The sequence below is a fragment of the Typopeltis vanoorti genome, chromosome 12 (genome assembly GCF_054136105.1).
Source record: "Typopeltis vanoorti isolate ZY-2024b chromosome 12, IOZ_Tvanoo_1.0, whole genome shotgun sequence".
Classification (NCBI taxonomy): domain Eukaryota; kingdom Metazoa; phylum Arthropoda; class Arachnida; order Uropygi; family Thelyphonidae; genus Typopeltis; species Typopeltis vanoorti.
The window spans coordinates 91,826,814-91,839,442 of record NC_143560.1 but is presented as its reverse complement, the minus strand read 5'-3'; the positions used below and the strand labels follow the sequence as shown (position 1 = coordinate 91,839,442).

The following is a 12,629-nucleotide window of genomic DNA, read 5'->3' as shown; positions in this document are numbered from 1 at the left end:
TCCTGTGAGCTACCTTGGCACCTTAGCAATATACACTCTCTAAACTTCAGCTCTCTTATTTACTGCCACCCCAAAATGCCTAGTTTTATCTGTTTACTTAGTAGAGTTCCATCAATGTGGTACACAACTTGTAATCTGTTTATCCCAAACTGCATAACTTTACACTTTTGTACATTAAACTTATATTTATTATCTTCTGCCTATTTACATCATTCTGCCAGCTGTATATTGCCATTATTAACTATTATCATGCCCAATTTGGCATTATCAGAGAACTGCTGATTATTTCCCTTCAAATAATTTCAATCATTAATTTTAACACTTGTCATGGGTGCACCTCCCAAAACATTTGAATTAGTCAAATGTTTTGGCAAGTGCACCCATGTCTGAGCAGCTTTTTTTTTCAGAAGGCACTCTGCTCAACTCGGGGAAGGAGAGCAGGACTAGAAAAGTGCCAAACATGGTCTGCCTTTAGCTACTGACTGGATAACTGTTCAGTGAGATAATTTATTCAGCACTCTAAGAGAATGCATATTTTGCAGCTCACAGAGTTCAGTCATTTATGGATAATCATATTGCTGACCAACCTGAAAGATAGACTGCTTTTGTTGCCCATGTATTGAAGAGACTTAATATTGATACAGTTTCCCTCTCCAAAGCTTGCTGCTGGAGATCTTTGGGTTGTTTTGAATTATGTCTGAAGCAATTAAAGCTATGAATCTAGTGTATTATGCCTGTTAACACAGATTCACAGTTTTAGTATTAAAAAATTAATTTGCAGCCATCTCTCTAAAGTATCTGGTATAATCAGTGAATGCCTGATGACATGTCTGTAGCTGACCTAGAATCAGTATATTGCAGTTATCAGGGCCTGTGTCCAACTCTAGGTGATGAAAATGACTCAAAAAGATTTTATGAAGGAGACTGATCTCATGTAACATCTCAAGATAGGACAAAGTGATTCTTCTTGGTGAGTTCATTCCAAGAGTTGGGTATGGCAGCAAACTTAGAAAATCAAACTCAGATGGAATTTTCTGTTAATAGAGTTTAGAGTCTTTAGGTGTTAGATGCATTTCATCACCAAGTATAAGACCACCATTCTGCTTATTGGATGTCTCAAGTGGCATGATAATGACTACTAGTCTGTATGTTCAGAAATGCCCTACCAATTCTTTATGTTTAAAAAGGTTCTGCCAGGTGGGAAAGATTATAGATCTAGACATTTGGTAAATATCATGAAAAGTATCTAGGGGTTGTAGCTGATGTTCAGGAGAGCAGATAAGGGATGCCAGTTTTTTATGACTAAAGGTTCACTAGATTGTATATTTATTAATGCTTTTTGCCACCTTTTCAGAAATTCTACAGATGTATGAGATGGTTATGGATTTTACCATACTACAGGCAACTTACATATACATGGTTGTTGTGTCCACATATGTGGGTAGGTTGCCTGTAGATGGTTGAAGAGTAAAGATTAATCAGGTTGATGTGTAATTAAGGTGTTAGGGTGAGCATACGGTTACTGTTTTTTTTTTTTTTCTGAAGTGAATTGGACCCTAGGATATTGTCTGTTCAGTGTTAGAACTGTATTCAGGCCATTGTTGTGTCGGAAAAAGTGCCAACTCACTTTTAATGAGTTATCCCATTTCCGACCCAACATAAGGTAACGTTAAAAGCCATGGATATGGACATGCTTATGCCTACCAGAAGAAAATGTGCATCTTGGTAACTCAGAACTGTGTCTAAACATTTTTTGTAGATATTAAGTGAATTTTGACTAACGCATAATTTAAATAGATAATGTTTGTGGATTATTTAACAGAGAAATGATTTGTATAAATGCTGAAAATGTATATAAGATAATACATGTATTGAGCCATGTCAAAAACAGTTCGGAGCTGTGGTGACCAATCGGTCGCTGCTATGTGCGTGACATAGCCACCAAGAGAGGGTGCTTACATGAGGTATATAAGTTTCGGCACCGAATTCAATCATCCTCTCTATTTTCTGTTCCTGGTTCCCGATTCCAAGTGCTGGATAGCTGTGAAGCTTGCCACCATGCCCGGCAAGATTCTCCCATTGCTATACGGTGCCGCGTCGAGTGTAGCCACGTTGAAGGAATGCTGCCAGAAAGAGCCGTTGGTTAGCCATGCTGATGTATAAAACAGCGAAGAGGTGAATCTCTTTTGAATAGAATAGAAGTATGTCGCGGATGCCATAAGAAATATACAGTAAGGAAACCCAGAAATCTAGTTAAGGAAATTCCAGTAACCCAGAAAAGTAAGAACGGTAAGATGCAAGCTTTTGTATTTAAATTGAATAATAACCAAAGAGGGTATAAGAAACAGAATGTTAAGGAGCTCCATATAGTCAACTTCTACTTTGTATCTAAAGAACTGTAATCTTTTGGACATTCTGTCTACGTCTAAAGAGCAAGTGACACCCTAAGCTTGAGCTGAGCTGGGAACCAAGGCTTCGGACTGTTTATGTTAGAAGAAACATTGTTATCATTGTATAAAATTAGAATTTAAACATTAACTGAATTTTGGGGGAGGATAAAGCCTGAACATAAGAGAATATTGTCTCATGTGAATTTTGCAAGACGGAGTATGTCTAATATGCTTCACACTAGAGTTGTAGAATGTGTATGTGTTATCCCCATATATGGGAACTGAGCAACTCAGTAGAAATTAACCGAGCCTGAATATAGTTATACAAAGAAAAGTGTGAGATTGATAGTATAGGATTTTAGAGTAAATAATTTTGGATATCTAAATTTAAGAAGGAGGAAGTTCAGGTTCTTTAGAATTGAAATTCCTGACTGAATTGTATATATGCGTTTGTCTAAAATAAATGTAGTTCTTTAATTTAAACCTCATGAGCCTGTCATTGTTCTGAGTCTGTCATATTTCGGACCATGCATAATTAGTAGGGGAATCCATTAGCAATTAAGAAAGGGGGACCACGAAACAAACCACTTGATCCCTATATTACTTTTCAGTAGCTTAAAATTGTGTCTCGGACTTCAGTTGCTGGCTGGCACAGTCGACTTAAAGAATATAAATTTGTTGGCAACGGAAGAGCTGAAAATAAATAAGATAAGTGAATAATATAAAATAATAAATAAAGGGGAAGTACCCGACATAACACCATGAAGCAGTTGTTTTCAAGAAGCTGTGAATGATTATAAACTAAGTGTCGATGGAATCAGAGTCCAATAAACAATAGACAGACCACCTTGCTGAAGTCATAGATTAATTACCACCATATTATTCCAGATCCTCTGGAATAATATGGTGAGGAATAATCTCTGATGAGAAAGTAATGATATTATCTATACAGGTTGACTTGATGATGTGGGCTTCCTAAGATTAAATGTGATATAGCTGAAGAGCATTTCAAAGAAAACTTCCTTCCAGAAATATCTTTAATGAGCAGAGAAAATAATAAGAGTGATGTATTCAAGGAATGAGAAATGATTTTAACTGCCCAAGTGTCCATTATAATTGCAATATTATCGAATTCCATTGCAATAACATAGATGTGAATCCTAAGCTATTTTGATTTCTTTCATCCATCATGGCCAGATGAGTGTTTAAAGGGGGACAAGATGAAATAATTTTGCTTGTAATGGTTTATTGCTTAAAAATAACAGATCTTTTTCAGTTATGCTTTTTCCCACTGCAAAATGCAATAGGTTCTTATATTCTGATGTTAGGCATTATTTTAGTTGATGCTGCAAAAACTTTGCCTCAAAACAGAGGGAACTGTATTTATTTGTGTCTTTTCTGATTAATCCTATATATTTAAATTCTTGTTAGTGTGAAAATAACATACACTGATGTTGTTAATTGAAGTAATAATAAATATTGAACACATAATATTTGTATTAATTTCATTAATTAGTTTCAGGAGGTATATTTTATTTTCACTAATGCATTTCTTCAAAATAATTTTAAATATATTATTAAGTTACTTTTAATCTTAAAGATATACTCCAGATAAGTCCAGTCATTAAAAGGAAGTTTTTTTTTAAAATTATACATTAATAGGATGCTTCAGAAAATGACAACAACCACATTAGCTTCTACCTTCTGCAATCTGTTTGAAGAATTATATACATTTGAAAAGTCTTGCTATAAAGTATTGCAGTCAAGGAAACTGTCATTGAGTACTCATTGTTGGAGGCATGCTGGACCAGATGGTGTAGTAGAACATCCTCGAATTCTTATAACAGGTAAATTTCAGCTGATCAGTCTTTTTTAATTTTCTCATTTATATAAAGAGAGAGAGTGAAAAAAAGCATGAAAATCTTAGGATTACAAAAATAAGATACATTTTGCACTTAAGTAGACCTTTCCACTTGAAGGACAGTCTTCTAATTGTGCCAGTGTACTTTTATGCAACTGCAATAATGCTGATGTTTAGCATCATAAATATATTACACGACGCAAGACATTTCATAAGGGTACATATAATTGGCTGTCCAACATGGTTGAAAATGCAGTAGAAAAACACACTGTAAAACCGAGGCTTTATTATATTGTTCAGTGTAAACCATCCATGTTTATGCCATCTAGCAGTTTCATGAAATAAATACAACACTGAGGAATGAAATTAAATCCTGTTTTAATATTAAGATATTTTCTCTCTCAAATAGACATCATTAAGGATACTACAGTACAAGACTTTAATGTGTATCCAAGTAACACAAAGTAGAAATGATCAGATTTATAATTATTCAGCCAACTGAATAATTGTGCCACAATAGAAATTATGTTTATTTTATTTTTGAAATGTTTAATAAGACAATATTATGAGCGATTTGAATAGTAGAACTGGTAATTAGTTTACAGAATTAACAACGCATATAAAGTATATTAATTAAAGGTAACTTTAATGAATAACTTCTATATTTCGGCAACGTCACATTGCCATCTTTAGGAACATAAAGATATGGTATGTGCACGCAGGCACTAACACAAAGCAAATGAGGAAGAAAGCAAGAAACTAATATTGTTCCTAAAGTCCTAATGCATGGTCTGCCAGCCCAGTACAGCCGTTCTGGGCTGGCAGACCATGCCTTAGATACCCATCATAAAATTCGTTGGAAGAAAATAAAAATAATTCATCGCAGCAAGTTTAAATACGAAAGATTATTCAAAGAATCTTCAGCAGCTCTAAAAAACCATCCTAACCTCAACAAATTTGGGTGCATGAAATTACCCCAAATTTGGGAGACTTACATTATGAGAACTTCAGCCCAACTGCCAAGACTACCAAATTAGCCAGCAAGAGGGCACCATTAGGACTTTAGGAATAATATTAGTTTCTTGCTTTCTTCCTCATTTGCTTTGTGTTAGTGCCTGCGTGCACATACCATATCTTTATGTTCCTGAAAATGGCAATGTGACGTTGCCGAAATATAGAAGTTATTCATTAAAGTTACCTTTAATTAATATACTTTATATGCGTTGTTAATTCCGTAAACTAATCACCAGTTATGTCTGACCAACGTATAAGCCTTGCTACTTGAATAGTAGATTGGATGCACCGAATTAGAATCCTCAATACATGTAGGTGTGTGTTAAGTTAAAAACTACTGGGCTGAAAATGATAAGTCAAATTATTAATAATATGATCTATTTAACAAAATTGAGTATAACAGTTTTCCCAAACTTTTGGGATGATAAGGCATTCATTATGATGAAGATTTGGTGGATGAAATAGGGCAATAGACATTCATATCTGTATTGGTCTGTGCAATAGTTTAGTGTTTTTCTGTTGGATATCCTGTGGTTTGTGTTTTCAGTTCCATGCATTGCCAGACACCAGATTTGTGAGTTTAATGAGCGAGGCTTGGTGTTAATGTTCAGAAATACATTTTTTGACTGATCTTCCTGTTTGCCTGTAGTATGACAGATTGCATGAACATGATACGTGGCATACATGTGTAAGGCATTAGAGAATAATAGAGATCTGCAAGTTGTCCATCTGTATCAATCAGACTGCAGACAAGACAATACAAAAGAACAAACAGGTAGATTATTACGTCTGTACACGAATGCTGGGAGTATCAGAAACAAAGGGATAGAGTTTGTTGCCTTAGTCAATAAGTTGCAACCTCAGATTGTAGGTATAAGTGGACCTGGGTATCAGAATCAGATCTACTAACTGTTGTCAAGGGTACAGTATTTTTAGGAAGGATAGGAGAAGAGGGGGCATGTTGCTAATGATATTGGATGACTTGAATCCAGTTAGAGTTTGAGACCTATGCTGTAGTACTACTATTAACAATATTTCATGTAGCAGTGAGTTTGAAGCCATCTAGTGTGAGGTGGAACCTAACAAGACTAATTACATAGTGGGGTGTTGTTGCTTCATCACTAGCAACCGATCCTGGTGGATCGGTTGCTAGTGATGAAGAAATAAATCACCAAATACAAAAGATGAGCAGAAAAAGAGTAATCATAATGGGAGACTTTGATTATCGAAATATTGATAGGATAGCAGTAGAATCTCATGAGAAGAATGAAAATGCATTTATTGAGCTGTTGCAGGACAACTTTCTCAAGCAGCATGTGACAGAAGGAACTCGAGGAAAAAGAGTGTTAGATTTGATTATAGTGTCAAAGGGCATTTCAGTTAAAGATGTAACTATTCCGCCTCCGTTTGATGACAGTGATCATGCAGTATTCACTTGGCAAGTGGCTAAGTTTGTGAATGTTCAATTCAGAAAAGGTAACATGCTGAACTACAAAGCAGGATATTATGACGAACTGAGGAGTATACTGAGTTCAGCTGCTGGATGGGAAGAATATCGAGAGTGCATGGGAAGCATTTAAACAACACTTGAATGATGCAATATCAGAATGTGTCTCAAGAGTTCAAAGAATAAATAGAGTATGAGTCAAATGGATGTGTAATCTTATTAAGCAAGAAATTCGTAAGAAAAGGACGATGTGTGACGTCTGTTATGAACGTTATAAGCATCAGGCTAGAATAGTCACAACTGTTGTACAGAAAGCAAAAGTCTGAGTATGAAAAGAAACCGGCTCTGCGTGCTAAAGACAATCCACAAGAATTCTATCAATATCCTGCAAGTAAAAGAAAGAATGAATATGAAAGAATAACTTCTAAATCCTGATGGTGTGAGAGTTACAGATGCAGAAGAGGTTGATCGGTTAATGAGTGCCCATTTTGTAAAAAGCTATCAACCTGGTGTGTGTAGCATTGAGCTCACTGTTACCTCTTCACTAGATGAAGAAATGCAGGTGTATGAGGAAGAGGTATTAGAGCTGTTGCATAAATTACTGGAACAAATCCTAAAACCCATCCCAACTCATCACCAGAGTTCAAGATCAGTACTATCAACATAAGACGCCTGAATGGCAAAAGAAATGGAGCTAGCTGAGGAATTGGATAAGTACTAGATCGACATAATAGGACTGACTGAAACAAAAAAGACAAAAACTGGTGAGATCTTGAATTTGTATTTGAGCAATAAATACAAAATGTTATATTCAAGCAATGACAATAAAGGAAGAGAAGTAGTAGCCATAGTATTCAACACTAAATACAAGGCTAATGTTCTTGAATGGCAGGCAGTCTCAAGTAGAGTGATGTGGGCAAATATCAGAATGGTGAACTAGATAATGAGAACTATTTGTGCCTATGGTCCCACAGAAGGTTCTACTAAGGTAGAAGTGGAGGAATTTTTTGAAGCTTTAGAGAAAGCTACTGACAATGAAAAAGGAAAAGTTGGTCCTTGTTGGGGATCTAAATAACAGGGTAGGAAATTCATGTCAGACATACAAAAATATTTTTGGAAAATTTGAAGAAAAGAGCAAAGCTAATAATAATGACAAATACCTATTGGATTTTGGAAGTTTATTTTGCACTTGATTAGACTATAATGAATTTAGTTTAATCCTTTATCCAAATGTAAGCAAACAAAGTTTGCACCTGAAAATATCTTCAGGTCTAAGACAAGGTGGTGCATCCCTGCGACCTCTCTATTGCTTCTGCCTTAGTATCATCACTCTGGGTCTGCCACCCACTGACAAGACCTCAATAAAGGTTAAAACTGGTCTGGGTAGTGGCCTTTCCCTTAATGCATAGCGGTATACATGTCGGCAAGGAAATGTGCTTTGCATTATGAGAGATACTGAGACGAGGAGTGATGAGAGCTTGGTTCACCTTTGCTACGAGTTGCCCAAGGATGCATGCACCATCTTATCTCAGTCCTGAAGATATTTTCAGGCGCAAACTTTGTTTGTTTACACTTGGATAAAAGATTAAACTAAATTCACTATTGGATTTCTGCTCAAGACATGGACTGGTTATAACTAACACAATTTTCCAACATAAAAATGTGCACAATTCACATGCAGAGAAGCAGTAAGTAATAAGAAAAGTCTCATTGACTATTACTACTATAATAAGCCAAAAGGCTATTTTACTGGCAACATAAGTTAAGTTTAAAGGGAGATGGTAAATCCCGCTTTATTTTATAGCCGGGTACGAAACTCGGATTGAAATCCATCAAATCCATAGTTTCATGCCGAAAAAACTATCGGCAAGCCCAAGTGTAAGTGATCACTTGGGTAGTACAACACCAGGGCAACTCCATGCAAAGGTGGAGCAAGTTCCATCACTAACCTTAATATTCAATAACATATACAGGGTGTTCGGGATAAATTTGACATATTTATAATTAATTATATTTTTCCGTAAGTTACATGTATTAACACACACTTCTCTTCATTTAAAAGTTTGGACCCTTCTTCATTCATATACAAGATGTCAGAAAGGATGGATAGCTGGAACCCACCTGAATCATGGAAGAGAATAACTTGTATCATGATGATTCGTGCCCGCCATCAAAATAAGGATATTACGACTGCTGCCCAATGCTCCCTGAATACAGTAAAAACAATCAGGCATGAACTAGAGACTTGCAATGGTGACTACGAGGATGTAGCAAGAAGAAAGATCCCTAGCAGACGATCTGATTGCGTTCGTACAGCAGAATTCCTCGCAAATCTGCAGGAACAGGTGTTGAAGAACCCTGGCATTGGAATTCGGGCTTTGTTCGTGGAGTTGCTAACTGTAGTCAAGCCCTGGATAACAAGGGTAGCCAATGGTAGGCCGTATGTATGGCAGCAGGATTCGGCCCCTTGCCACACCTCTGGGAAAAGTCAAAAATGGTTGTCTGAAAATTTCTACGACTTCACCAGTCCAAATGTTTGGCCTCCAAACTCCCCAGACCTTAACCCCATGGATTATTTTGTATGGGGCGCAGTTGAAAAAGACACCAATCGCACTTCCAGTAATACAAAAGCCCAGTTAATGGATAAAATTAAAACAGTTTTTGCGGCCCTTCCCAGGGAGACTGTAGCATCAGCTTGTTCGAGGTTCCGAAGCAGAATTGAAGCTGTGATCGATGCTAATGGTGGTTATTTTGAGTAAATCTTGTTGATAGTATTGTAATTAACTCTGCCTGTAATGTTTTTTTGTCAATTCATTAAATTTAATAGATACAAAGAAGATTTTCTTTTTCCTTACGAAACTGTCAAATTTATCCCGAACACCCTGTATATATATGTTATTGTTATTGTTGATAGTGATGTTTTCTCCCTGGTGCAGGACACCAGAGTGTACAGAGGGTTTGAAATTGGAACTGATTACCATTTAGTCTTGAGTAGGATAAAATTGAATTTCATATTGAAAAGAAGAACATGTAAGAAAGTTTTAAAGTGAATAAAAGTTGAGCAGCTCTCAGATGCGAGCTTTAGACTAAAATACACAAACATTATTCAAGAAAAAATGAAAGAATTTGAGAAGGAACTAAACCTTGGAGATTCAGTGGCAAGCCCTGAAGAAAACACTGATTGATTCAGCCAGAGAGGCATGTGGTGAGGTTGTCTGCAAGGATAGAAAATTAGAACTCCATGGTGGAAACACAGGAAGTTAGAGGCAGCGAAGGAAAAAAAGAAAGCATATCAAAAGTTCCTGTCAAATAAATCAGCTTGTGCTCTTAGAGAATACAGAGACAAATGTAAGAAAGCTAAACACTGTGTGAAACTTGCTAAACAGAAGTCATGGGAAGACTTTGGTAAGAACATAGGAAATATATTCTGGAAGTTGTTGAAGAAGCTCAGAAATGAGGAAAGAGTGCTGAAAAAGGAATTAGAGATCACAAAGGTGACATGAAAACAGGAGAAAAAGATATCCCCGAAGTATGGAATAATTACTTTGAAAAATTGCTAAATGAAACAAGCAGTAATGATGGAACAGTGGTAAAAAAACACTGACTAGGCATGCAGTGAGAAATACATATGTATATTTGAAGTAGAAAAAAACCATCAAAAGCTTGAAATGTGGAAAGGCAGCAGGAGTAGGATGATATTCGACCACAAATGCCCATGAATGGAGGTATAAAAGTCTTGCAATGACTGCATAGCTCAGAGGGATGAATTCCAGATGATTGGAGTAGAGCTCTAATAGTACCCATATATAAAAAGGGAAGTAAAACGGAATTTGAGAATTCAGAGGTATTTCTCTACTGAGTGTTCCTGGTAAGATATATGCCAGTATACCTGAGAAACAGTTGAAAAAGATTGAAGAATAAGCTGGATTCAGGCAAAACAGAGGCTGTCTGGATCAGATCTTCACTTTACGATAAATAGTCAAGAAAGCATTGGAATATAACAAAGATCTGTATTTAAGTTTTGCAGATATGGAAAAGCCATATGACAAGGTTCCAAGAGAGAAGCTATTCAACACTTTATTATATGGTGTCGATTGGGCATTATATCAAGCAATACTTAATCTTTATTTGAGTTGTAAGTCAGCAGTTAGAATTGAAGAAAAGAACAGGAAGATGGTTTAATGTTAAATCTGATGTCAGACAAGGATGGACATTACCCCCTCTGTTATTCATTCTCTATATGGATCACATTATGAAGGAAAGTGGCATTTACCTGATATCAAAATTGGAGATGTTAATCTCAGCTCTTTGCTTTATGTGGATGTTGTTATGCCGCTAAATAAATATGCTACAAGTCTGCAAGATTCCCTGACTAAATTGAATAATTGTTGTAATAGATATGGTATGAAGACCAGCAATAACAAGACAAATACAATGAAAATATGCAGAATCATTGAAAATATCAACTGCATTATGAATGCAGAACTTATAGAAAATAAGTAAAACATTTCAGCTACTTAGGCATGATTTTTAGTAAAGATGGCATAGTAAATATGGAAACAGACAACAGAATCAACAAAGCTGGTATGGTAGGAAGTCAACTGAATAAATTTATGCGGAATAAGAGAGAAATTAGCCAAAACACTAAATTAACCGTATACAATACAGTGTTCAAATTACTTTTAACTTATGGATCTGAGAGCTCTGTCAGAAGTAAAACACTTGACCAAAGACTAGAGACTGCAGCCTGAGAAAAATGGGGATATGAACAGATGGCATATTAAAAATGAGGATATTAGGAAAGAACTTGACATTGTTAGCATTCAGGAATGCATTAGCAGAGCTAATCTCAGGTGGTATGGTCACTTAAACAGAATGGGAGAGGAAAGATTAGCAAATCAAGTGTTCTCTGCCAGGTTGGCAGGAAAAAGACCTTGAGGAAGACCAAGATATAGGTGGATTGATACAGTAAAGAAGTGCCTTAGAAGATATAAATATAAGATCTGATAATGTTGGAGTCTTGGCAGGTAACAGACTGATTTGGAGGAAAATTGTAGATAGGCAGTTAGCAATGATGTAAATTTTTCACGTAGTACTATCATATCCTGTACACCCCTTGAGGGTATAAATCAGGAATTTGATGATGATGATGATTAATAGGGACTGATGGAATATCAACACATGTGCTAAAAGAGGTTTCAGCTGAACTGGCCATTCCTTTAACCAGGCTATTTAATATGATTTCAGAACAGGGAAGATTCTGCAGGAATGTATGGTAATTCACAAGGGTAGTGCAAAGACCAATGTATCAAACTATTGACCGATTAGTATCTCAGGAGTGGTGGTGAAAATTTTGGAAAAATTGGTTAGGGCTCGCATTCAGAAATGGGTTGACAGTGGATCTCTACTTTGCAATTAACAACATGGGTTTACTAAGGGAAGGTCATGTTTTAGTAACTTGCTCACATTCTATAACAATGTAACCATTGAACTAGACAAGGGGAGTGGATATACTATGCTCCTTTTGGATTTTGCTAAGGCTTTTGACAGAATACAGCATGGCAGACTTCTGCATTCATTGGAGAAAATGGGTGTGGGTTATAGAATATTAGCAAGGATAAGACGATGGCTGACTAATAGATATCAAAAAGTGGTATATGGGGAATGTGAGTCTACAAGCTTTAAGGTAACTGGTGGTGTACCACAAGGATCAATGCTTGGTCCACTGTTTTTCAATCTGCAGATTAATGATATTGGGAAGGATTTGACAAGCGACATACAGCTATTTGATGATGATGCAAAGATAATTAGGGTAATCATGGATGCAGCTGGTATGCAGTACTTGCAGAATGATTTGAATAGGCTGGAATTGTGGGCATGGGAATATGGATGTCAGTTCAATGTAAAGTCATTCACT

The 12,629-nt window shown here is 36.2% G+C and overlaps 1 protein-coding gene across 1 annotated transcript in view; it reads left to right on the top strand.

Moving 5' to 3' along the window:
- Positions 1-12,629, top strand: part of Tdh (L-threonine dehydrogenase) — a 240,374-nt gene that overhangs the window by 3,814 nt on the left and 223,931 nt on the right. The window contains exon 2 of the mRNA XM_090401872.1: positions 4,053-4,237. Within this exon, the coding sequence (XP_090257998.1) occupies positions 4,054-4,237 (184 nt within the window). The 5' untranslated portion in view covers position 4,053. The remainder of the gene's footprint in view (positions 1-4,052; positions 4,238-12,629) is intronic.